General features: G+C 39.6%; 1 protein-coding gene across 1 annotated transcript; it reads right to left on the reverse strand.

Annotated features, from left to right (window-relative positions):
* Window positions 1-8,188: 8,188 nt before the first annotated feature.
* LOC104946399 (V-type proton ATPase 116 kDa subunit a isoform 1) lies at window positions 8,189-26,430 on the reverse strand. Its single transcript, XM_010772231.1, has 21 exons — window positions 26,318-26,430; window positions 24,980-25,145; window positions 24,331-24,409; window positions 24,006-24,103; window positions 23,786-23,914; window positions 22,435-22,517; window positions 21,828-21,954; window positions 21,643-21,725; window positions 21,469-21,562; window positions 19,057-19,269; window positions 17,888-18,055; window positions 13,385-13,551; window positions 13,191-13,281; window positions 12,859-12,977; window positions 12,551-12,767; window positions 12,352-12,459; window positions 11,594-11,701; window positions 10,868-10,912; window positions 10,257-10,374; window positions 9,956-10,127; window positions 8,189-8,410 (listed from the first exon to the last, which is right to left on the reverse strand). Exons 2-21 carry the CDS (start codon window positions 25,094-25,096, stop codon window positions 8,317-8,319), a joined length of 2,430 nt encoding a protein of 809 aa, XP_010770533.1. The 5' UTR covers window positions 25,097-25,145; window positions 26,318-26,430; the 3' UTR covers window positions 8,189-8,316.
* Window positions 26,431-27,794: the final 1,364 nt, after the last annotated feature.

Genomic DNA, 27,794 nt, shown 5'->3' on the forward strand with positions numbered 1-27,794 from the left:
ATTTATTTAAAGAAACTAAATTAACTATGAAGTCAGTTAATCAGTAATGTGTGTAATGTGTGGGTGTGTGAACATGCATCAGTATATAAAGAAAGAACAAACAAACAAACAAACAAACAAACAAACAAACAAACAAACAAACCAAGGTCCAGTAGAGCCAAGCAACCCAAGAGGAGAGAGAGACTGACTCTCTGCTCAGGCACCCATACTTGTAGCTGAGCAGTCAACCCAAATCAGGTGTCAGCAATCTCTCCTGATTTGGGGAGTGGCTAACCAGGGACCTGAGTCTAAGGCCTAGGGGCCGTCACAACAGATAACAAAAATATAACATAATATTGATTTTTCTTGTACTATGTGAAAACTGCTCCCACATCTGCTGGGCTGAAATATGTTTTTGCTGTCGGCACTCTGCAGGCGTTTCATCTCGTGCTAAGCAGCCACAGACAGGTCTGTCAGCGCCTCCAGCCATGACACATTGATCCCTGGAGGTTAGTGGAAATTCAGAGCTGGGATTTTAGAACAAAACCTCTCAGGAAGCTGGAAGTGCTACATTCTACACTGTATAGGTCAAAACGATCACTTACATGTATATAACCAAGAAATGTGGCCTCTTCGTGCATGTGCCACTGACAGATTAGGAACACGCTACAAATATAAGTACTTTTCTTTGTTGTAGTTAAATATTTTCTGTTATCTGAGTGGACCAAAAGACATGTGAAGGCTTTAATGGAGTGTTGTTTTGCCCACATTGTGGTACTTTGTCCTTCTTTATTAATGTGTGAGTGGCAAATTGTTCCTGGAATCCTGTCTTTGTGCTATCACTTCCTAAATAGAGATTCAAATAGGACTAGGGTAGATGCAGATGATGATCTATAAGGCAATAAGCTTTTCAATTACCTTTTCAGACCATTTATCACTATGTATGAGACCAACTATTAACCAATAATAAAACAATCAAAGTGCCACCTTGCCTGTGTAGAGCCTTTGCGGTTCCTCTGAACCTGTGACAGTAAAACCCAGATACATGCCTGGTAGCCTGTTTTAATCTTGTGGGAATTGCAATAAATCCTCTTCATTGAAAGGGTAGTTTGACTCGGGCTAGCCGACTGGACTGTACAGAAGAGTCACCCGCTCCCTTTGAGCTGGTTGTACGGTGGCTGACAGGTGCAAACGCGTCAGTGTCACTGGAAACATACTTAAAATGTCAGTTTAATTGGCCTATTTGAACAATATGATCACATGATTCTTTCCGATATTGTAGCAGAACATCTTAGCCAGCTAACGTAGCTAACCTATAGGCATTTAAAAAGAAACGACAAAACACTTACAATTATGAAACAGGCTAACACCAACAGTTACAGTTGGCCAACTTTAAAATCCAGAATGTCAACAACTGCTCCGGTCTCAGCTGTGAGCATCGTTTTTTAGTGTCCTCTCTCCATTGTGTTTGAGCGTTTCGTTTATTCAGTGCTTTTAGTAAACCTTGCGCATTTTTCTAATGGTTTAATAAGTTGGTGAAGATTTTGTTGGAAAATATTTTTCTTCATTGCATGTGTTTTGGCACATTAGATTTTTTAGTTTTGCATCTTTTTGAAAGTGCAGCATGTTTTGTCCTAATTGGACATGTGTTGGGCCATTGTAGCACGTTTGCTTGACAGGAAAGGTTGCATTCACCCAGGGAAGAGTAGGAACGTCTTTACATCTAACGCTCTTGGCCAGAGCTAGTGTACCAGTGGTCGTGTACTACAGTTTGGGAATCACTGTTATAGACCAAGCAGTGACCTGTTCCTTTCACTATATAAATTAAATGTTCCCAGCTCCTCGGTTGTCCCTCTCTGTCTCCTCCCTCATAATCTTTCGCTCTCCATGTCTCTCCTAATCTCACTATATCTAGATCTCTTTCCGTGCACAAGTTTTATAAGAACTAGTTTGCCTTGCACCTTATATAATGGGGAAATTCCTTTGTGCTTATGTTCCTGATTATACCGCAGAGTACACTGATGTTATAGAACTCAAGAAAGTGTCTTGTGTGGATTAAGCACAGCTTCACATTATAGCCATTCAGGTCAAGGATGTTTATCACACAATGTGTTGCTAATAGAATCATTTTGTCCATTTAGAAATCAGATTTTATATTGACATAATGCAATCTGACCTCTCAGTCACTCCCTCCACATCAGTTCACTCCTACTACATTCCGGGTTTGACCTTTAAAGATCCACATAAAGCCCACAATAAGTGCAAAACCGTCCACCCCTTGATGCTGAAGCATATCACTGGCTGGTTGAAGTGGGCCTGGAGTGGGTGAAAACAAGGACAAATCCTCACAGTTACCTAGGATTTTGTATCTTAATCCCATAAATGCTGTAGTATAACATAGAGATAACAACCATGACAAATAAAAGCCTTGCTGAAGTTCTCCAAGTTCACTGACTGGCTGTTGACCAGGACAAACAATGGAGGATTTCTTTTATTTCACATGTCCCAGGAATACTTGCAAAAGAAAAACAGAGTGAGGAGAGAATTTCCAGAAACACAACCGCTGGTCATATGTTTCTCATGGTGGTGCATTCATAGCAGCGAGGGAGGCAAATGCCTCTGGTTAAGCACAGCTATTTATTCTTTCCCTGGAAACGGCTGAAGAACAACAAAAGCCTTCTCTACAAAGAGCAGCACGACCTGATGCAGCTGCCTGTTTTCCTCTGTCTGCGGTGTTATCCTCCCTCAACATGGGTGCACCACTGGCACACCAATTGTGCTCAGAAAGCCACACAATAGGCACACTCAGCTCAGAGAGAACTTTTCAACTCAAAGGCTGCGTAAGGAACCCATCCAAACCAAGACACTGCTAAGTTAATCCTAAAAAGGTTCAATTTTAATGTGGGTAAGCACATGGTAAGAAACAAAACACAGCCAGTTCTGCTGTTTTGATTTTCAGGACGCGGTGCACACCAATGCCCGCTCACATGTACTTATATTGTAGTTTATACACTCGGCATAGTAACCACAATGAACTCTGTCCGCTGACTCGTTGCTAGCTTGGGAGGGAGTCCAGGTTTTCAGACTGACAGGGAACAGATTCTGCTTCATTTTCAACCCACAGCGCTCTGCTCGTTTACTACAGTACTGGGTTAGGAAGTTATTTTGAGGACACACATACACACACACACACACACACACACACACACACACACACACACACACACACACACACACACACACACACACACACACACACACAAACAAACAAACAAACAAACAAACAAACAAACAAACAAACAAACAAACACTACAAACTAAACAAACTCAACAGATAAGATGATTTTTTTCCCCTTTATTGATTTCCTGCCTGACTGCTTTCAACATTTGTTTGTGTTGTTGATGCAAGTATGTTGCATTTCGTATTGAGCAACCTTATTTCTTATTTCAGCATGAAACTGAACAATTCTTTAAATAAACACATCAATAACAATACATAACAGTTAACTCTGCTATTCTCATGAAAAGTTTAGGACTCAAAACAAAAAGACAGGGGCTGAACAATTCCACGTATGAACCCTTTGACCTCTACTTCTACTAAACACACCTGAATATGCTCGGTAACTACCTTTGCAAGTCTTTCTTTATTTAAGTAATGGACAAATGGATATTTTAACACAATGAATGCGCTGGATGAATCTTTAGGTGATAACCAAAGTTAATACAATTCATTCTGAGGTGAACACAAATGTGTGTCCTTTTGCATAAACCCAATAATGTTAGGGACGAGCGGATGGTTTTGCTCTTCTTTTATTTTTTACAATGTTTTTCTAGCTTCTACTTATATTTCTTGCAGCAGCTACTGTCTTTTAAAGTTGAATTCATTTAATTACATTTGTTTACTTTGTATTGGGGCCACTTGATCTGTCTGTGTTAGTAGCTCTGTGGGTGGTACGAGAGATTTTGAGACGAGAGAAGAAAACATGTTCTTCTCAGTGGAATTTGTTGCCTCCAGGAATCTTCGAGGTTTTCCTGGAGCCGGAAACAGTTAATTAGTCAAGAAGTCAGCTGTCAAATCCTTTTTACGTGATTTTCACTTGTTTTTTCCTTTCTCCTTGTAATTTATTCCTGCCCTTTTGTGCTACATAACTCTCTTCTACAGAGGTATGGAGATGTGTGCATGTGTGCATGTTTGTGTGCCTGCGTCTGTCAGATTTTCATATTGTGTTAAGCTTCCTGATGTAATCGGCCAAATCGGAATGTGAAAAAAAAGCTGAGAAACAATAGCTGGGGGTCAGACAGGTCGTGGAAAACTGTTTGAAGAACAATGTTATCTGGAGACCTGGTAATGAAATCTCAGTGGTGTAAAAAGGTACAAGCCCTCTTTAGCTTCCGCTCTCCCAGCCTCACCTGGTCCGTCTATTAGCCGAATGGACCTGCCTGTCAGTCACGTCTGCATGAACAACATTACCTTCTGTTCCTGTCAGCAACGATCATTCCTAATGTGGCAGCCTGTGGCAGTCTGTCCTGACAACATGTCTGCCTTTATTTCTTCTGGGTTGCAGATGAATGTCAAGATTAATCAAATATCAGAGAGGACAGATGGGCTCGGACCTTTGAACACTGAAAGTCAAACAAACAGCACACCATCGAGAACGCCAGGCAGCTACTGTGGGTTGTTTAATATTGCTCAGAATAGCTAACTCCAGTGGGATTCTGGTGAGATTATGAACATCCTGGTCCAAAATTACACAGGGGTTGTATAATCCCGCAGCCATAACACCTGCTCTGCCAGATTTAGAAGCCCCGTGGCCATTTTATACACCAAGAATCCAGAGTAAAATGGTTTTTTTTTTGCGTAAACTAGGGGGATATAAATAACACCAGAGTGATTTTGGTGAGATTATGACCATCCTGACCAAAATTACAGGGGGGGTGCCAAATCCAGCAGAAATAAGACCATCTCTGCCAGATTAAGAAGCACTCTTTACATTTCTCACCTGATAGGCCCATAGTAACATACTTGATGTTGCTTAAAGTAGAGGGGAATAACTATCACAAGTGTTATTTTGGGGAGATTATGACCATCCTGGCCAAAGTTAAAGAGAGGGTGCCAAATCCGGCAGCCATAACACCCACTCTGCCAGATTTAGAAGCCCTTTTGCCATTTTAAATACCATGAATCCAGATTAAAAATGCTTTTGTTTGCATAAACTAGAGGGGAATCATTTAAACCACTGTGATTTTGATGAGATTATGACCATACTGGCCAAAGTAACAGAAGGGTTGCCAAATCCAGCAGCCATAACACTAGCTCTGCCAGGTTTTGAATTCCCCCTCTTTGGTAAAAATGAAAATATATCACTGAAACAACTTCATTAATGGTCATGTGAGTCTGTGTGTGTGTTTGTGTATGTGAGATGTGAGCCACTAATAATAACATTTTGTCACTTGTTTTTTTGGAAAACAGAGAGGAGAAGTGAACATCAATATTATTCCACGTCTGCAGAGCTAGGTGACCTTAAAAAAGAGAAACATCGTTCTCATGAGAAATCTTTGTGTCATTACAGCAAGAATACAGAGAAAGGTATGCAAAACATACTGTAGGGGTTGTTCTTTTAATTTTATTTGGATTTTAATACATCACAGGGATATTTCTGGATCACTGTTTGTACTGGTGTAGCTGTTTCTAACTGTAACACAGCAGCACCATGTTTCCCAGTGCCTGGATGAAGAATCAGGAACACATCCTACAGCACAACAGCTGCAAAAGCATCTCTGTGATCCCAAAGACAAAACTGCTCTAACCTTACAAGAAGCACAACATTCCTAGAGACAGTTTTCTGCCAAACTAAAGTGCACTTAACATTTGCCTGGATTAAGGAGCAAAATAATAAGCTAAATTTCATCTGGGCTCATACTCTGAAAGTGAGTAAAGGTCTCTGGAAGTGTAAACATGATGGGATATCTGGGGGTCTTACGCAAGCTTAATCTCCCTCTTGGTTGTACATGACACACTGGGAAACATTTGATTAAATGAGCTGGTGTGAAAAAAAATGTTAGATAAATAAAGTGGTCTGTTATTACTCTGGGCTGCTGTGGCTAATAGCAGTGACCCCCCTCAAAATAGTACGCTGATAGAGAACATGATGTTCCTCATGGCCAAGTAGCTGCTGGTTTCAGAGATGATTGATTTCACTAACTTTAACCTTTACTCCAACTCACAAGCTACACAGAAGAAAACAAAGTCATTAATATTACCAGCGCCTTGGGCAGCTTGATTATTATTATAAACCAATAATATAATATGAAATGGGCCATTCCACCTCATAAATATGATTATTTTTGGTGTCTTTAGCATATTCTGATGCTACTGCCACTTTAAATCTATTACTTGGAGCATCCCAAGACTCTTCTTCCTCCATTACTAAATAATGAAAATGTATTATAAAGTTACATATTTTATCAGGAGTGAGACAAACAGAGTCAAACAAACTCTTTGAATTGGATATTTCTGTTTGTACTTATTATAAGTAACATAATTGCATATAACTGGACGTCTACACTGAGTGAATCTGTTCATTACAATATGATAAAAAAAGGCCCTTTATGCACAAAATACTTACTTTATGCTACTTACACTGCCCTTCTGGATCTTTCCCTTTCTGTTCCAGCACAAAGTTCAGCGGGTAATTAAGATATATTTATCTGACACAGACAACTGTAAGTGCTTTTATTACAAGTCCTAACATGCAGCGGGCAAAACACAACATACTCATTTCTCATGGGCCACTGCAACTACACAACCTATTCAATAGCACCACCAAGAGGAGTGGGGACACATTGAAATCCTACGGTCCGTGAAGCCAGCATGCAGATAACAGGCAGTTGTTTTAGTTTCATCTGCAGCTACAGTATTTTGCTGGACTTGAGCACAATATTAAAGTACCTGTTACTTCTTTGACATTTTATAGGGAAATATTGTCCTTTTTAATCCACTACTTTTATTTTAGACCTGTTTTTAATATTCATGTTTTACATACAATCATAGTCTATACATTTTGATACTGGGTTACAGTATGTGCACAACTGCTTACAGAATGTCAGTCCTTAAGTAAAAGTCACATGTTCTAAAAGAAAAGATTTGCTAGTGCTGTATCTAAGATTTCTTTCAAATCCTAAAACCAAGTTGAATTACTAATAATGATTTTAGTTATTAGTGTAATACTCATTTCAAACTACAAACAATTAGAACATTTTGAAGTGAGGGTTGATTTAAATGTTAAACAAAACAAAAGTTTCAGAACTATTTTAGAAATAACAAATCATTGAAATCAATTTTATGCCCAATTAGTACTTTCACTTAAAGTACGTCAAATGTTTAGTGCATTACTAATTTTACTTAAGTAAAGGCTTTGAATGTATCTTCCACCTCTGCTGCTGTTTAAGTAAAGGAAGAGAACCAATAAAAACAAACTTGATCCAGCTCTTTCCGCTTTATTGACACAGAGATGCACAATTATTGCGGTGCTAAATATTTTCTGAGGAACGGTCTCAGTGAATCCGCTGCTTCTTACTCCCTTTTGAGTGTGACAATGATTATTTAAACTTTAATATACAAATGAAATCAGATGCGAGGAACCAAAATGAGCAGGACCAACACACATTCACCTATAGATTCCCCTTTATTATGCTTGTGTAGATCAATGGAGAACAGCTCACTGAACACAAAGGGCATTTATGGAAATGTTAGCTGAAAACGCAGGATTACAGTCTCTTTCAAAGCACTGACTGACATCCTGAAGCAAGTCAAAATGTTTCCCTTTAAAGCTCTGTGTGAGGTCAGCCTGATAGAGGCGTCTTCTGTGCAAAGTGTGTGTGTGTGTTTTAGAAATTAAACCGGTGAGATGCTCTGTGCAGAACAATGCCTTAACACAACATGTGGAGATGAGAGACAAATAAACACTTCTGTCACTTTACTCTGAATAAACATCAGTCAAGACATTTGCAAAACACACCGAACATATGGGAAGATGCAGGTTTTATACATTTCTTATTTGCATAAATAATATTAAACTAAATACAGGTACAACAAAAATGACTTCACTATAGGACAAGACACACAACAGATGCAATTATTCTGAGGAATGGATGTAATGAATAGTACACTTCTGAGTAGATGTTCCCGATTCTAAGAAGTGATCAGTAGCTTAAAACAAACAGTCTGAAAGAGCTTTTGGAGTGTCACTCATGGAAACTGCATCACACACACAAAGAGACAATCACTATTCAACACCACACAGATTCTCAAGAGATGAGTGACATCAATAGAAGATCTCAGTCCTCAGCATTCCCTTCCAGGATGCTTTCGAAGGTGAAGGGCAGGAACTTGAAGCCCTGGCCGGAGTAAAACTTGTTTTGGAACTCCACCCTGTAGAATAAACAAAGCGTCCATCAAAAACAGGAACAATAACCGGGAAGCCTTTCACACAGGCAGACAGGTGTGTAGATGGTGTGTGTCCCCCCCCCACCCCTCCTTCTTCACTCCACACTGAGCTCCCACCTGAACACATTCATGTCTACATATACTTATGGGCCTCGTGCCGGGCCCTGACACATGAGCCTCTTCCCTTCTGGAAAATGATCAGGTTCTATTTTTGAAGCGGCCGACGCCAAGTAATGGCCGCATGACCTTTTAACTGAGGAGCCATCAATACCTGCCATTCCATAGTCGGTGGGGAAGGGAGAGTCCAAAAGCTGCTACGAGTAGACTCGATCGGAAGAAAATAATCTGCCTCTTAAAATGTAAAAACGTCCTGCTTTTTATCATACTAAACTGAATATCTATAGGTTTTAAGTGAAAAAATGTCATATTTCCTTGGACTTCAATAGAACTTTTAAAAATGCAGCTGTAATATAAACTGCCAGGACTTTATCATGCAAGCAAATAATCAACATGTGTGCTATTTGCCCACCAAAGTAGAAATTGTATTCCAAAAGGCTACCTTAGACTTGAAGGCATCTACAAAGTAGTGTCCGACTACATTTTTCTCCACCTCTTCTTTGGCTTCTCTGCATTCCAAACTGCCCTGTATTGTCTCTAAAGGCCATTCAGTGACAGCTGAGTCACCCAGTCATACTGTTTAAAGATAATTATAGAGAAGAGGGTCTGCAACACACACATGCTCTGTAAATGTGCCAGCGGATAATAAAAAACCAGGATGACATTCAGCAAAGCCTGACAAAGACATTAATGAGGGTACAACAAAGTCTCCTAGGAGCCATAGTGAGGACTTACAGACGGCTCTGCCCGCCTCACACACAGCAGAAAATGGAAAGCATAACAGTGACTGGAGCCAGACATGTTCCAGGCCACAGGCCAGGGGAGAGAGAGGGCGGGGAGAAACTGAAATGTTCTACTTGCACACCTGACCTGTTACATTATGGTTACATTTCTTATTTTTAAATGTTGTTGTGAATGTTCACCTATGTCAGGGTAACCCGTTGTATGGATACTCTGAATCTACTGTTAGTGATGCTGGAAGTCAGTTTGATAGGTCTCATAATAAAAGTCAATATAAACTCTGACAACATTTTTACAATCAGGACCTTTTTAACTTTTATTGCTAACTGTGACCCTCATTTTGCCGTTGTAATGCAGAGAAGAGGAAGCTGGTCCTGGATCCTAATATGCTTAACCGTCAGTTATTGTGTTTTATCACTTACTTACCAAATAAGCAAAGCAGTGGCCTTGCATCTTGTTTGTCTCCACCTGCAGATAGCACTATTGGTCTGCAGGGCCTTACAGTTATTTAAAAAAGTTTGTCCCAGTGCAAAGGGACTGGATTAATGCTCATTGGATTTCAAACTCTGGTTAGGAAAAGATGCTAAAAGTTGTACACTAGACTGTCAGAACAGAGTGTTTTTCTGGCAAATAAATACAAATAAATTAACAGAAACAAACACAAGAACCTACCAGTGCAGTCGCAGTGCGTGCAAGAAGGCGGACAAGCCCTCCATGATGAGAAGAATGGCAACTGTGAGAACAGCAAAGAAGAAAAAGACGGCGGCCAGGATGAAGCCCCCTCCGATGCTTCTGCTGGAGAGGCCGATGTGCATCACCATGGTCCACAGCACCTCGGCCAGCTCTGTGCACAGGACGGAGAGAGCACACAGACTTCAGTACTGTGACGAAGGTGCAAGCATTTGACAAACACCTCTGTTAGTCAGTGTGTGTGTATAGTATCGTATTAAAATGGAGGAAGAGTGAGACTTACGTGCATGAGCCAGACTGAGGGCCCAGAGCCTCAGATAGGAGGCGGTGTTGGATATGCAGCCCAGGCAGTACTCTATGGTGTGGATGGCCTGATGCACAGCCACATCCCCAAAGTTAAACTGTGAAAGAGATGCAACATCTAACTGAAGCGTGAACATCTAGAAAACATCGTCTCTACGTCAGCTCCTCGGGTCCAAATAGGAGTCCAGTTCATTGTGTTTATAGAATCATTCAGGTAATTGATAGCAAAGACATTTGTTACAGCAGACCCCCTTAAATTAGAAGCGTCTCAGGACCCTGTGAACCCAATAATATCAGCTGCCCCGCTGATCCCTCATGCACATCACCGGAACTGTAAGCAAACACGGGCCTAATGGCTCCGACCGCTTGAGGAATCCCTGCAGCCCATGTTCAACAAGAGACTATTGGAACACATGGACCTAACACCCACACACACCCACACATCACAGCTAAGAGCAGCAGGCAGTGGTTGACAGCAGACTACAAAGCGAAGGGATAAAAGAGACAGAACTGCTAGACATGCACTTTGACAGGGAGGGGATAGTTTGCAGAGTGAGGGGGGGGGGGTGCAGTGTGAGCTCCTATCCCTACCTCTTCCTCCTGGCAGGCCTTGACAGCAGGTGACAAAAGGCAACGCTTTGTTATTGACAGCACACACACAGATCGACAGACATCAGTACAAAAAAAGAAGAAGAGTGATGAGAGAATGAGTAACACACGTAAAAAGGAAGGAGGGAGAATATTACAGGATGAACAATCTGCTCACATGTGCAGACAGAACATTTGAGGGATACATGGGGGGATGTATCCTGTTGTTTTTCTTAAGAAAGTCTATTTAAAACAACTCATAAATTAACTGTTTCCTGGTTGAGTTAAATCTCTTCAGGATGTACAACAATTCCCCCCCTGGTCTGTTTTTGACAAGTGAAGGTATACAATCTACCATCCACCACACACTAAAGTGGCTGTAATAAGAAATACAGTACGACAAAGTACCTTTTTTCTTGAATCTTTGTATCTTATTTGCGATGATCTGAAGGTGGCAGTCTGGAGTTTGTTAAACCAGTTCATTAAAGCGGACCTTCATCCATAATTCATGTGTTTTCTTGCCACAGTGGAAGTGGAAAGATGGGGTATCGGGTTCTGTTTCCAAACTGTGGCTGGATATCTAAATTATTCAAAGATGTGAGTGGATCCTATAACCTGTGGCACCCCCACCCCCACCGGCCTGCTGTTTCTCCTGCTTAGTGAGCAAGAGGGAGGAAACGCAGCCAGTGTAGAGGACAGTGTTGCTGAAGAGGACACGCCTCTTTTTACCTCAGGCTCCTCCTCCGAGTGCTGCGAGAGCTGGTCATGCTGGATGATTTCAGCCTCATCCTCAGTGGGCCCGTTGCCCACCCGGATGCCTCCAAAATTCTGTGTACCCTGAATTGAAAGACAGGTAAAATTTAAAAAATGTAAAAAGGGATTATACATACATTCATATTGCAGCCTACTTGCCATACATCACAGGATATATTTTTCAAGCTACTGAACAATATATTTTTTAATGTTTATAGTGTACTATGTTTCTATGTTTAATATATTGGAGTATTCTAATTTATTCTGTATATTTTAGAGTGCTTAGATACTCCTCTGAATATATGTATTTTTTACTGAGAATGTGAATGCGTACATTCTACTTTCTTTCTTACTAAATGATAACAAAACATAAAACTAGAGCAGTTCATAAGCTAAACAAAACGTTACAAAAACGGTATAAATATATAATTCATAGTTATTCAGTTCATTTGAGTTAACTTAAAAGAATATTTAATTGGCTGACCAAACCATAATTAATCACCATAAAATAAATGGCTCTTACAATAATGTATTTTTAATTTTACATTTTAAATGTTTATTTTGCACTTTACTTGTATTTTATTATATTTTTAAGAAATGTTGTAATTCTTGTAGATTGACTATCAAAATGTCACAAAACCAATTCTCAACTTGGGATAAATAAAGTATATATATATTATAATATATTATAAATGTACAAGGTATTATTTAAATTGACATTTGATTTATCTTACCAGGTTCTTCCGCCACAAATACTGTCTCCGCAGAACGAGAGTTTTTATTATTAACATACAGGGAACACAAGCCAATGCGATCACCACCAGGAGGGATTGGATAGCCATCTAAATGAAGAAGATAGAAATATAAAAAGGACATTAAGCTTACTGTAGTTGATTATAGGACAAAAGGATGCATGTCTGTCATGTGTCTGACCTGTCCTCTGTAGAGGGGCTGGTTACTGGGGTCGTTGTAGTTGAACAGGAACATGTTAATAAAGGCGATGAGGAGACTGGGAGCGTCTTTGGAGGTGCTGGCATCGTACAAGACCCATTTATAGAAGATCATAATGACTAGATAGCCGAACAGACTGGCCATGAAGACGATCTCCGGGATGAATCCCAGGTAGATATTCAGCGGCTTCTTGAAATACCTGCAGAGAGACACAGATAATCACAATGTGTGCAAAATGACAACGAGCAATAAATAAAACAAGAAATGAAAGCAGTGGATGGAAAGCTCACAGGTGGTTGAAAAGACTGAGTGAGATTCCGAACAGCATGTGGACGACTCCCAGGATCACAGACATCTTCATCTTAAACGAGTTCAGGAAGGTCAGCTTGTTCGTGGCAATGTTCCATATCTGAGAGAATTTTTTTTTTTAAAAACTGTTCAACATTGGATTTTCAATATGTTTTTATTGTTGGCTTTCTCCATTCACACATCTTTAATTATAAGCACTTTATGGAAATCCATGTATTGTTTGATTCAGCAACTAGCCGTTCATTGAAGATGTATTTGAAAGGATATATATAAAAGACATTGGCAACTAAAATAGTTTGTAAAAAGTATTCACCGGATCAATGCCAAGAGGGTACGGCCCTTTGAACACTCCATCTACTATCGGGTCTAACTGCAAAACTTTATTGCCTTCCAGTGTTTCAAACCTGATCGGGAGGAGAACACACATCAGTTTTATGATTTTAAACACTGTATGACTCCAACAGCGACTGGGCTACGCTCCAGTCTGCGTTTGATGATGACACTTACGACCAGTTGCCCCCTCGCTTAGCGTCGAACATGGGCCTGACGCTCCAGCCTGAGCCGAACACGTTGAGGGACTTCGAGAAGCAGTCGTTGTAAATGATCCCAGTGTAGATGGAGAAGATTCCCATCAGCAGGATGATGTAGCGCCCTGCAAACACCATGCTGAACATCTGCCAGAGAAAAATCAATCATGGATAAGTGATTTCTAAAATTAGAAGAGCTGCATCTCTACATTAAAGGTCACCTATTATGCAAAATCCACTTTCTCATAATCTTTTATACATCAACATGTGTCCCCTCTGCGCTAAGAGATTCTGAAAGTGTCAGGAAAAAAGATTCTCTCACTTTTTGTCCTGACCCATTTATATAAAAACCTGTCTGAAAATGAGCCAATCAGATTTTGGCCACTTTGTGATATAAATGGGTCAGGACAAAAAGTGAGAGAATCTTTTTTCCTGACACTTTCNAAAAAAGTCCATCATCTGTCATCACCTTTCAAATAAAAAAATATAATTAAACATTACAGATGTCTCTGCAATGTGGTCTCTTGTCTTCCTTGTATTATTTTTCATGTCCACTAGATGGCGATCCGTAGGATTAAAGCACTAATTTTCAGGATCTAGTCATCTTGAAAAATCGTAATCTGGATCAGGCTGATCCTATCCTGAATTGCTTTGAACTCCAGGGACAAAATCTGGCCGATTTGTCTGATCCTGGATTACAAAAAATGGGATTTCAAAATCGGATCGGATCTGATTGAGATTAAAAGTTTGGAACTCCTGGGCCCAGAGGATTTAAAACATATATATCCCAATGCCACAAAAATGCATCAGTGACGTCGTTGAAATCTTGTCAAAACAAAAAACTGAAACAAGCGCTATCAGTGACTGTGTGTTTGATGTGGCTCTTTGTAGCAACATAGAAGAAATGTGGTTCTTAACCTCTGACTGGTTGGCCACCCCTGCCATAGAGGGTTACGAGGATTCAATTTAAATATGAAAACTCCACCTTGACACAGCGTGCTATCGCACAATATATCCAGATATTCATCGCTAAGCAGCAGTGACGCCTGCTGCAGTCTCTGATGTCTCTGAGGCAGGTAGTTTTACACAGAGGAGCTTTTGATTTCATTATTCCAGTGCTTGGCTGAGAAAGATAAGGATTTGTCAAGGCTTTTCTGAGAAAACTTTTAGGCAAGAATTGTGTATTGCAGAGATGAGTGCAGAATGTAATTATCCCGAACATCACAGATTTCCAAAACTCCTTTGACTGATTGAGTAACTAGCTGCCTTAACACTCATAAAAAATATGAAATAAAGGATAAATTGCTGTGATCATTATCTCTAATTATTCGCACCGTGCCAGTAATGTGAGAATCTTTTTTTTCCCCCAACTCATTTATGCCTACCTTAATTATGATAGTCATAATGTTTAAAACTCACACTGCTGTATAACTTCATTGCTTATTACATTTTCTGCTCTTTAAGGATTCAAACAAGATATTTCTTTCAGCTGTTTTCACACATCACCTATCTGCTATCATCTTTCCCAGTGTGTATACTGTAAGGTGAACAACATCTCCATAGCATCAGGAATCAGAGCAGCGGTATGGACAAGCGTCTGGAGCATGATAGTCAGCTACAGTACCATCTAAGGTATCCATAATTAGGAATATTAAAAAGTACTACCCAAAGTAAATGGTGGGATTACAAATTAATTTGCCTTCTTAACAAGCATTAGATAAGAATGTAGATGCACAGTAAATATGAAGCTTCCCCCAGCACCAGGATAGTTTAACAAAAATAAATGAGGTTGCCGTGCAAACAGTGGACTCCAGCAAATCACTGCAACTGGTCAAGAAATAGTCACACATTGCAAAACCCCCATTGTTGTTTTGCAAAATGATTGTAAAAAAATACTTTTTGTACTTATTTCGTGCGCAAGAGGTCCGTACATTTCATAGGTCTTTGTTCCAAGCTTAAATTCATATTGTGAACGTTTTCATTCTTTCAATTTTGACCTTGGTTGTCGATGCTCTTTTAAACTGCAACCAATGAGGTAACAGCCGTATGCAATTTAACCACTCTTTGATAACTTCCCCTAGTTTTTCTAAAAGCTGTCCTCTGTGCCCTAAATCAGGGTAAGCCAATCGTATCCCAAGAAGGCAGCTTGCATCTTAATATAAGTAAATGTTGTTATGTTAATCCAGAAGTAAAAATACAGGGAGTTGTCTTATTAAGGTCAATAAATTGTTATTTTCTAAAGTTTTATTTCCTGCTGGTCATTATTTTCCCATGATACCACATTACCTGCACACCTGCTCATTATCTTCCATAGTTTACCTGTCCTGCAGCAGTGCTCTGACATATTTCCTATACTGCCTTCCTGACAAAATGTGCCATTCTTTCTGTTACTTGATTGCCACTGCCTATTTATAAACTTTTTCCTGCTAACTTGTTTCCTCTTGGACGTGGCTCTTGTGTCCTTGTTGTTATTGTTGACCCAATTTCTTTATTTAAATTTTACTTGTTCTGCCTGTGATTGTGAGCTTTTGAGGCCATATCTAAGCTGATGCTCTGTCTGTGACTGTACTGCTGCTGCTGCGTTTTCAATGACATCTGCCTTAAACAAAGCGAAGTGCAATAGAATGTCTTGAAATAATACTTCAAAATGTCTTTCTAAGCACTTCCAATGAATTTAAAGTTACCAGCCCGTGTCATTGTTCGAGTAAGCCTCCCGAACAGGAAACTAGGGGGATGCTGTGCTTCTGCCACTGTAAATTCAGCACCGGGGATTTGTCTGCTCGCTGCCTGAACTCTAGTTGACCCCGACACACTTCTCAGACTTTGTGCCGCATAAATTCTCTCTAAGCAATGCTGTCAATCAAAATAGCAGCGAGTGTAGTAAAACATCACAGGTCTCTTTCATGATTAATTCATGTCTAACACAGCACCTGTGGTGGCTCTGCTGACAATTTCACCGTTCCGTGATCTTTGAAATCGCTTATGTGTGTGTGCGCCTGTATGTGTGTGTGTGCCTACATGAGTGTGGTTCAGTGTGTGTGTATGTTATGTGTGAGTTCAGGGTGTGAGGTTCATGCATAGTTAATGCCCCAGCAAACCCTCGTTAGCTATAGTGGTAACACACACTTTCCCCATCATTATACACTGTCTGTGCCATTATAAAACTGTCTCTGTCATTATACTGACTCTCTGCCATTACCGCTGCACAGACGGCTTCTTTTGCTAAGGAGCAACCATAGGGGAATGAGGGGGGAAGCCGCGAGGGGGGAGGAGAAGAGAGACGGCAGGGGGGAGGTAAGAGATGGGAGGAAAGTGTGAAATATTGGAAAGAAATGGCTGATGTTGTATAGCTAGACATGGGAACCGCTCTCTGCTGACCCATATGGGGGTGTGATTTATTTTTATTTGTTAAAATGTGTGTCTGGTATTCAGTCCTAAAGGGCAACTCACCACTGATTACCCCTTCATTAACGGGACAGCTAACAAGAAAGCAAAACTTCAGATACAGTACAGTTTAATGAGGTCGAAAGCAGGTAAAAAATGCTGGAGTGGAGCTGGGTGTCTTCAAATGCAGTCCACGAGGGAAAATAGGACAAAACAGCTCCAAATATTTCATTAAAGGTCCCCTATTATACTCTTTTTCATCAATATATTATAGGTCTCAGATATATACAAAACATGTCTCTGAAGTGTTTGGCTCCAAACACCAAACAGATCATTTTAGCATCCCATAATCCCCTCTTTTTCAGTCATGTTTCAAAAGTGCTGATTCTCTGTCTGTTACTTTAGATGAAAATAAGGGGCCACTCCCGACGCCCCTCTGAGAGATATTTGGTTACAATAGCCGTGTTCACACTGGAGTACTTTTCCCACTTTAGTTCCGATATAGTTCCGAAATGTCGCGTTCACACCAAAAAGAGCCGGAACTAAAATGTGTTCATGAGAACCTTTTTACCCCCTTTTCCGTCCCTGCTAGAGANTGATATGCGAATTCCTTTTTGCATAATTTGCAAACAACCGTGCTCTTATTGAAGCTTCCATCCGTCCGTTTTTTAAAACAAAATGTCCCATTTACGGGGCCAACCAAAGCGGTCTCATCAGCTTCTTCGTTCACGTTTGACTATTGTTCACTGTGGTTTGTTGTTGTCTGAAGTAATGAACGTTAGTTGGTGCTCCAGTATAATCGGTACCCCTGAAACTCATCCAGTGAGAAACGTTCCGCGGTGCAAAAATAAGTGCGATTAAAATGCGTTAATTTTTTTAACGCGTTAATTTTTGTGTAATTAATTAATCTTAATTAACGCGTTAAAGTCCCGGCCCTAAAAGATTTACTTAACACTCAAAAAAACAATATTTTCATCAAACCAATATATTAACAAGGAGGAAAATGTGTATTTTTGATTTGGGGGTAAACTGTACTTTAAAACATACATGATAACACTGATGGTCCAGATGATGACAGAAGCCAGAGGGATGTTCAGACAAAGGTGTGACGCATACCTGGGTTAATCTCACGGTAGCTGCCAATCCCATAAGCATCCACTATGTTTTGAAAGCCGGAGGTGAACTTGTTTGTCTTGTTAAAGGTGGGTGGGGTCTGCTTGGTCTGCATTCGATTCAGGATGGAAGGCACAGTGGAGCCGCTCTTCTCCTAAAAAGCAGAACAAACACAAGTCATGCAGCACAGGATTGAGTTTTCTTCCATAGACCGGAACTACATACACCCTGGAGATAAGATTACAAGCCTTCTAGTCTTTCCTAGAATGGGATCATGTGCAGAGAATGACAAAAGCAAACTAAACAAGAGGAAATATGCTGCTATCTCAAATTACACTAACTGCATAAAAAAGTATTTTAAGGAACTAATAAAAGATGATGCAAATTATTATTTGCTACAGGCGAGATCTTGATAAACTACACTATGGCCTCATGTTTCCCAACAAGTACAATAGAGACAGCTGAGAACTTTGAATACAAACAGTTCAGTGCAAAGTCTCTGCCGCTACACCCAACGTACAAAAAAAAAAAGTTTCTATATTCTACGCTATTTTCTTAATTCGGCCGGCTAATGAAGCCCAGCCTACAGAGGCCCTTTCTTTCCAACTCCACACCCCCAGATTATTTTCATTTTAGCACTACTAGTCATGCATGACTGTAGATAAGGCCAGAGCATTAACTGTCTCTGAAAGTCAGCTCCTTTGGGCCCTCTCACTCATCACTTGCACTCAGGCAGCCGATAAGGAAGTGCACACAGCAGCTGTTAACGGTTCCACAAACAAAGATGCCTGGTCACCATGAGGGGGAAACTGTTGAAGCCAGCACAGTTTTGGTTTATTTAAAAATGTTAACTGTTTTGAGGAACTTGTAAGTAGTGCATAGAGTAGTCTTACATGACTTGTAAGTTCCTCTTCTTCGGATTATGCAAATAAATAAGAACACCACACTGTCACAGTGAATATACTGCTGGCTGAGTACCGTATAAACAAAAGATGGAATGAACATCCTGTTTGCACTGACGTAGCTTGGACACGTGTTTTTTCCAACTGGTTCTGCTACATTCCATACATGAACCCTGTTCACTCTGACAAACATCAAGTTTGAGTTGGGCTAAACCAAGTAAATAGTGAATATTTTACTAAATCAGTTACTCACCGTCCCCCTGCGCAGGGCGAACTGGATGGAGTCCATGTCGGAGACGGGACACCACACCTCAGCGATCAGACACTTCTGAGTGACATCGATGTTGCAGAGGTTGAGGGTGTGGTAGACGGCCTTCATCTTCTTCACCTTGATGAACCACACTCTGACCGTCTTGGCTGCAGCCTGCAGGACCCTCTGCCTGTGATCCTCCGTCTGGTTCAGCACCTTTATAGAGACACAAACAGTAAAGTCAGTCGTTGTTTAAAAAAACCTAATTTTAGACATTTAATTTATGTTTGTCTGATGTTGTCCATCTGTAAATCGTAAATAATGTTAATATCCTAGAGCAAAAAAAGGTCAAGACAAATGTCCATCGTGATACCCAAAAAACACTTACTCGTGCCATTTTAGTTAAACCTGTGCTTTTCTATCAACTACAAGCCGATCTGTGGGAGAGTAGCTCGTTCTTCTCTAAAATTAAAAACCTCCTCATTTCAATACCCAGAGCACAAATATATACTCAAATACTTGTATCATCTTTAAATCTGTCTAAATGTGAAAATATAATGTCCACTGCAATCAGAAAAGGCATCCAAAAATAGCAGCAATGAATCATGCATTTGATATGTACACAGGGTTTACATGTAATCCCTCATCATTGAGTCATACGTTTAAGAGCAACAAGCTGTGTGCTCCATTAGGTTTTCCCGAAAGAGATATAGGATATTCCCAGGTATGCTGCTGTATGACTCACATTTAAAGCTGAGTCCTATGATCAGCAAATAGCTGGATACTTAAGCTGTGTGCTGTCTGGCTACAGGCGCAGTCCTGCATGCTGTTGAGGGGCTTAATGGCCCACACATAAGCTGATTGCTGTGCAACATTTTTGACATTCTTCTATATTTGTGCCAGTCAGTCATTCTGCCTTCATGCCTACATAGCGACCAACATAACACTGCATCCACAAACGCTAAGGATCAGTAGTGTGCAAAGCCGTGAGAGAATATCAATTGATATGTTAATACACCAAATATCACGTAATTGTCTCGAGCAAATTTCTGATTCCACAAATTCTTAGCACCAGACACAGACGGAGTAAATAACATGTGTAGTACCATGTGGGAGATTCACCTTTAAAAAAGGGGCGTTAAAATGCTTTTGGGGGTTTTCCATTTCCTGTGTTATGTTTTATTGTTTTTTGTTCATGTAAATAGTCTGCAAAGACTTAAATCCCAATAAGGAAAGCTCCTCCAGAGGGAGTTTCTCTCCCGCACACTCCCCGCCCTGCCTGAAACGCCTCCATTTGACTCTTTAGTTTACTTCCGTAACATAATGACATTACTATGTAACACTCATGCTTCTATTGGCTTGCGCTCCAACCCATTGTAAGTATTAGGCTATGGGGTGGGACATCTCTAAGCGGTTGACCAATCACAACAGAGCCGGCAGCTAACCAATCAGAGCAGACTGGGCTCTGGTTTCAGACAGAGGGTGAAAAGGGGTGCTGCAGCACAGGCAGTATGAGAAAAATAAAGAGCTTTTTGAACATTAAAGCATGGAGACATGTCACAGTGGAGGCACATAGAAATCTGAAAATGAGCATAATAGAGCCCCTTTAAACGTGTCCAGCCCGGGCTGAGGCGGGCACAACAAATGTGTCAGTTTTATTTTTAAGTGTATGACATGATGTGAAACACCCATATTGACAAATGTAACATCACATAGGAAAGACATAAGAAAGCAAAAGCTAATTAAAGAGGGATTCCCCAGGGCTTTACCCTGTGCAACATAACAAGTCACTGAGGACTAAACCATCACTGCAGGCACAACAACAACAACAACACTGAAATGGAAAGACTATTCCTGCTGGAGGAGAATTCTATTGCGGGGAGCTAGAAAGTTGCTGATCAGCAATGGTTAATGTTTATTGCTATAAATCAATAACTATAATAATAGCCCAAACTGACCGTGCAGGACGGCACATATCGGGATGTTAACAAGAGGTCATATGATAGCCAGGCTGTTACTGTTGGTTACTAAAAAAACAGGAAGGAAGCAGACTAACACCTTGCTATTTGCAAATTGACAATACATTGTATTCCACACACTCAAACGTGATTGATGTGCATGGACATACTCCATTTATGTCATCTATGGGGTGACATTCGTGCAATATAAATAAAGGAAGTTTCTCATAAAAACCTCAGGTTTACAGACTGAACAAGAAGCAGACAAATTAACTGTAAAAAGCAGATGTGTCACATGCCTTACCACAGTTCCCTTACACTCGCTTTTTCTGAAAAAAGGTCTTGCTTACTTGGCGGAAGTACAAAACAAAAAGAGAATTAACCAGTTTAAGTGTGTCTCTCAGATAGGTTTAGTGAGTCAACATTGTATAACCGTTTTCCCTTTCAGTTTATTTACCATTTGCAGGTCATCGATGCGTGCATTCACTCCTGCCAGCATCTCTTTCCTCTCCTGGGGTGTTTCTGGGCAAGGGTACAAGGTTGCTCTGAACCTGAAGATGTAGAAAAAGAAGCTCAGATATGAAACTGCTGGCCCAGAACACTTCCTTAAATGTGTTGGTCGGTCACTTACCCCTCACAGATCTTCTTGACTCTGATCTTAAGCTGGTCTCCCTGGAAGAAGATGATGAAGACAGTCTTGTGGACCTGATCGCCCTGTGGAAAAAACTTTCAGTTAGGACTCTGGTGATAAAATACTGAAACAGGCGTTAACATCTGACCAGGTTCAGAGGACGTTAGTGGTTGAACAGCACTTACCGTAGACGGGTCCTCCAGAGGATCTTCAATTTCTGCCTGCCTCAGGAACACGTTTCCTCGGCAGACTCTCCACAGCATCCTCTCAAATGTGGGAAGACGTTCCCGGCCAATGACTCCAGCCACAAATCTACAACAGATGGAAAAGTGCTGTCAGTGATGATAGGAGTTATTATTGATATGAATCATTATTGCACTTCTATAGCTTATATAAAGATAATTGTTTTATTTTTTAAAGCCTGGTTCATAATTTCTGTTTGAAGAGCTCAAATAGGCCTCATGTGAACCCTAAACAGAATATCAAATGTAAAATTAACAATCTCTGCTACTATCCAGTGAAACAAAACACTTGAAAATATTTCTATATAGGGAGATAGAGTTTCCACACAATATAAAAATATATGTTCTGTAAACATTGACGGTAATTCCTACTATATATTTGTGATTGTGGATTTGTGGGTAGACCTCCACTTTACGTGTTTTCTTACTAGTCTGGGCAGACTGAGCTGGTGTGGGCGAGGGGATTGGCTAGATCACACTCTGGTTTCAGACACAGATGGAAGAGAAGCTTAATCTATTTGAATGAGGGAAGACCAAAACCCAGACTCACCCCAGTCTGAGAGGAGCCCTTTGGATTGTCTCATTGGGGTCCAGCAGGGTGGATGCCTCCTCCAGTAAACTGGGATCCTCCATCTGCATGAGAGTCAGTTCATTATTTGACATTAATAATCGTTATACATGGGCTAAACTGTATATTTGTTTGGATTATTTTGACTGATATTGTAATATGATTACAAATATTGTATGTCGTTTTTTTTTTTTGCATCATTATTTGTATTTAATTGAATAATTGTATTCAAATATTCCTTGGGTCATTTTGCAAGGATGTGCACTAAACAAAGGTTTTTTCAAAAGTAGAATTGGCTATATTGCTAATTTAAACATCTTATTAATTGTTGAATACATACTTGTGAAAACTGCGGATGGAAAACTGGATTTTACTAACATGAATGTAGAGATTGGGAAAGAAGGACGAAGGAGGAGTCAGGGCCAGTGTTTGTTTTCAGCCTGGACAGTGACTTTTGTCCAGTTAATGCCTAAACAGCAGCTTGTTGAGATCAATGATTCATCTCAATTACAGTCTGTAACAACTTGCAAAAGATGACTTAGCATTGTGAGTCAACAGAGTTTTGCTTGTGAATGCAGTGAACTGGAATGGATGTAGGGCAAAGGAGGGCAGGAAAAGCACAGCGAATGAACAGTAAACATGAAGTCTGTGCCAAGTACTGTCCAAAGGTTACTACAGAATTTGCCTGTTTAGAAATGAGGCTTTTTATTGCCACTCAGAATATTCAATATACATTTTACCAACAGTTTTTTTCTGCTATCCGGACCTGGTGACATTAATGAGGAGTTAAATGGTAAATAATTAAATATAATATTTAAACATTAAATACAATATTTAAACATTACAAATCATTTTTTGAATATATATGAAACAATCAGAAAATATAATAATTATTATATTTCCCATAACTTCGCAGTTTTTAGACTATGATAGATTTTAAAACCAATAAAGATCTTATTTTTGGATTTTTTTAAGTCACAGTTCTTTCCAGCAGTGGATTTACAGAAACATTAACTCATGTGACTGGCTGGTGTGAATGGGCAAAGACCATGTAAGCAACTTTGGTGTATCAAAAGTGAGACACCAAAGCCAGACTAAACGGAAACAAAAAATCAGTTTATCCATTTTCACAGTGAGTATATTAAATAAATAATGTTTCAAAACATTTGAAAAAAAAGTTCATATTTTCCTACGATGTGTTAAAAGGTCTTAGATGTTATAACCACGGCAAAAAAGTATTACAGAAGTTCCACTTCTTTTTAAGGCAACACAATGTTAGTAAAACAAAAGACCTGAGAGCATCGTTTTGTACGGCAAGGGAAGGGAAGCTGACCTCATCAAAAAACTGCTGGGTGCGACGCAGGATGTGCTTGAGCTCAGTCAGTTCCAGGAAGTTCTTCTTCAGAGCTTCTTGGTTGGTGTTTATTTCCTTCAGCTCATTCTCAAGCTTCTCAAATGTGGCCTGTGGTGAGACATACAGTACAGAGAGGTCAGCAGAGGGTCGAGTAGAAGAATAGAGATCACTGTTAATCTTTAGGAGAGAGAGCAGGCACCTCCATGTCGATCATGTCCCTTGGGAACGGGACTTCAGGGTTCTCTCCTGTGTCAAGTATGGGGATGTTGGCCTTCTTTATTTCTTTCTCCACAAATCCTGCAAACGAAAAGTGAACAGGTAAAAAAGCAGCGTACAGTTGTTTACGCTGTGAAGGAAGTGCCCAGCTTCCTATTGTATGGCCTGTTATGGCTCTTTAAAATAATGAAATCAAATAAAAGTATGTTGTTATGGTTCATGAGTGCAAGAATAGTATTTTTCAGATTTTAAATTGTAAAGTCCTTGTAATGTTTAGCTCTGGCAAGATATAACCAAAGCTCACTTACTCAGTTTGCGATCCATCTCCTCACATCGTCGTACTTCATTAACAAATTTCCGTTGGAAAACGTTCACATCGGGATTTAGCTGCATGATAAAAATGAAGGGGAACATGAGAGTGTGAAGCAACAGAAGATAGATTATAACGACATTACCTTTTTGTTGAAAAAAACAAATGATGCATCAGTAACATGTGTAAAAGTGGAATTAATTCAAAAACAAGAACCTCCACTTACAATAGCATCATTAGCTGCTTCAATGTCAATGATTTAAGGATGTGCTCAGATGATGCATAGCTATACATTGACAAACCTACCATTACAATGGGATATTTTTTAGAGTCTATCAATAAGTTCTAGTAAAACAAAGATACTACTGTTTACACACGGGCCTACTCTATCACAGCCCATCTTATATTCTAGCACACAGCTTCAGGGATTCTCAGGAATGGGCTTTCTCATGTGTGGAATGAGGGGTGAGCTGTGAGCACATGATTAACATGATGCTGAAGGCATGCACTTTCTCAGCATTGTCACTGAGGTGGTATCAACAGGTACCAGTATTTGCAAGGTGGTTGGTAGAAAGTGGCAATCAAAAGCAAAATCTGTTGATAATAAAGAAGTCATGATTCAGAGGACAGTATAATAGTGCACTTACATCACGAAACTGCACCATCCCGATCTCTCCCAGTTCGCTGACACAACAGTAGGCCGCTTCTGACTGGAGGAAGAGTTGAGCCAGCGTCATGTCTTCACTTCTAAAGAGTTCCCCCATGTTGCTGCAGGATGTGAGTGCTCAGCACCCCTAAAACCAACCAGAACCTCTAGAAACAGAACATTAATATTGATAATTAGTCACACATTCAAGAAAGAAAAACAAAACATGAAGGATCTAAGTGGTTCTCCATTCAACATATATCTCTACATAGCACATTAGTGTCAAGATCACTGATGAGGGAGGCCTTTATCAGATGTGTGTTAGTTTAGCAGGCATGTGACAAAAAAGAGAAAATAAAAAAGTATATCAGCTTCTCCTCATGCTGGTCTCATGATCACAGCAGGAATGTTGTTACACTTAAAATCGGTGTTCTCTGAACCATGGCAATACAGAAGCTTTGTAATATAAAATTGTGGATGCAAACCAAAGATAAACAGAAAACGTGGTTAGAAAGCAGCCTATGTAATATTTGACAATAAATATGAATATGTTCTCAGCATAATTTAGTTTAGCAGCATATCCTCCCACTGTTAACCGACCACACAGGGTTTATCTGTGGATTACAGGGTAGCATGTGACCAGTAGCTCTAGTAAGCCTCCCCACTTCCACTGCCTCCACGCAAAGGGCTCATTAACCGATTTAACACATCAAAACAAGTTCACATAACACCATAACACTTTACAAATCTTAAAACAGTTAAGTGACTTCGTATTTAGCTTTTTGAACTACATATCAAGCAGTATTGTAACTATTTTAGCACCGACGAGTCGACGACTGAACCTTTCACCTGTCAAAGATGATGTCAAATGGATAGCATTATGGCTAACTAAATTGACATGTCACTGTTACACCAATTTACCGAAACTAGTAAACTCACATAATCTAATAACGTAGAAAAGCAATGATTACATAAAGGTAACACATTCAGCTTATACAGTTTTAAATGTTAGCAAAACTAAATCAGCAGTCGGAAGCTAGTCAGATTAGCAACCCCTTAGTTAAAGTGTAAGAGGATAATCGTAAAACTAAATATTAACTTGGTTGAGGCTCATATGTATTTTATCCACAACATCAGGTTGTTAGTTAGCTCATTTAACAATAAACAGTCAAGTAAATCATGATCAGTTTGCATTTTAAGTGGTGCGGGTGCTAGCAGGAGAGCTAACGCTAACTTAGCGCACCTGTTGCTCAATACTTTACTGAAATAATAAGATTAACGCTAGATTGGTTTATATAATTTACACTCTCAATTACCGTTTTATTAAGCAACAGTGTACCTGCTGTTCAGGCGGAGATGTCCCTCTACTCCTTGGTCTCCTTCCTGATTTCCTCTCTGCTGTTTATTTGTGGGCTGGTCGGTGGTTCGTCGGTGGTTCGCAGCTGACAGCTCTTCTTCCTCTTCTTCTGGGTTTATGGCGGTTCACGTCCTGAACGCTGCTATACTGCCTCCTCCTGGGTATGGTCCTCCTCAATGCCCAGTTAAAGTCGTGTAATTAGTCAAAAACCTATGATAAAACGAATAGTAAGTGATGGGATGTAGCTGAATACATTACTAAAGGTAGTCAGCACTCTCATTATATCTGCACTTTATTTTAGATGATTTTAGTTGATACTTCTTTAAACTTCTACATCACTACAATTCAGTAGGAAATATTGCTCTTTTAAGGCTACTTACATTTATTTGACACATACTAGTTATTTGTATATTTTTAAAGCATATAATATAATTCAGTATTATACTTCAGTAATCTATAATTGGTAGCCTAAAAGATCAAACAAAGTATCCAAAATTCGTTTTTCAAGCTCCACATTTGGATTTAAATAATAAATCATAGGCTTTTTATGTGTGATAAACACAGAACATTTGTATATTCTATAATAATGCAGCAATTTGAAGCCACTCTGTATAAAACGTATGTAGGACACTTAATAGTGGAGTAATTATAAACCATGGTAGGCCTACTTTTACTTTTAATGAGTTACTACTTTTTCTGATATGTTCCTTTTGCCTGTTTCATTATCATCCCTAAGCCTTAGATTGTTTGTATTCCATCATACACTTGTAAGAGTGTTCGTCTTTATAAGTTTCAGTGCCTTTTTTTCTATTTTCCATTGCTTCACTTGCCACCATTCATTTGTTCTCCTCTTAATTGTGCCTTTACTTTCAGCAATAGATTATGATGCAGATGTCTTATTTTATCATAAAATGCTTCTTTCCCCATATTATAATCATCCGACTTAGATATGTATCACTTTCTGTATGAACATTCTCTTAATGAACACATTTAAATGCGTATTTCATGCCCTTGATTGCAACTAGTGTTTTGTTGTTCCACTGTATGACCACTAGAGGGCAGTGAACTGTCAAATCAACATGGGTTTATGGATGATATTCTAGATTTCTTACAAACACTTACCAATACAATTTAGTCCACCTGACTACTAAGTCATTATTTTTAACATATTAATTTTTTCAAAAAGATGCTACCCCTTTTGTTGGATTCTATTGGTCTAGATTCCTTGATAACAAGAATTGTATGGAGCTATTTCAGGGTCATAAGTTTTGATCAATTTATTTGAAAGTTCAAGTTTCTATCCTGAACTTTGAAAAATACAATGATGTATTCAAAATAAAAAAAAGTATTTGAAATAATTTTTCAGGTTGAATATGATTTTTGATTCAGTTCAGCAATTTTTTTGAATAATATATTTATTTTCAGATTTCACTTTTATACATATTTTGATATTTGAATC

Source organism: Notothenia coriiceps, unplaced genomic scaffold (genome assembly GCF_000735185.1).
Source record: "Notothenia coriiceps isolate Sejong01 unplaced genomic scaffold, NC01 NC01_scaffold00011003, whole genome shotgun sequence".
NCBI lineage: Eukaryota > Metazoa > Chordata > Actinopteri > Perciformes > Nototheniidae > Notothenia > Notothenia coriiceps.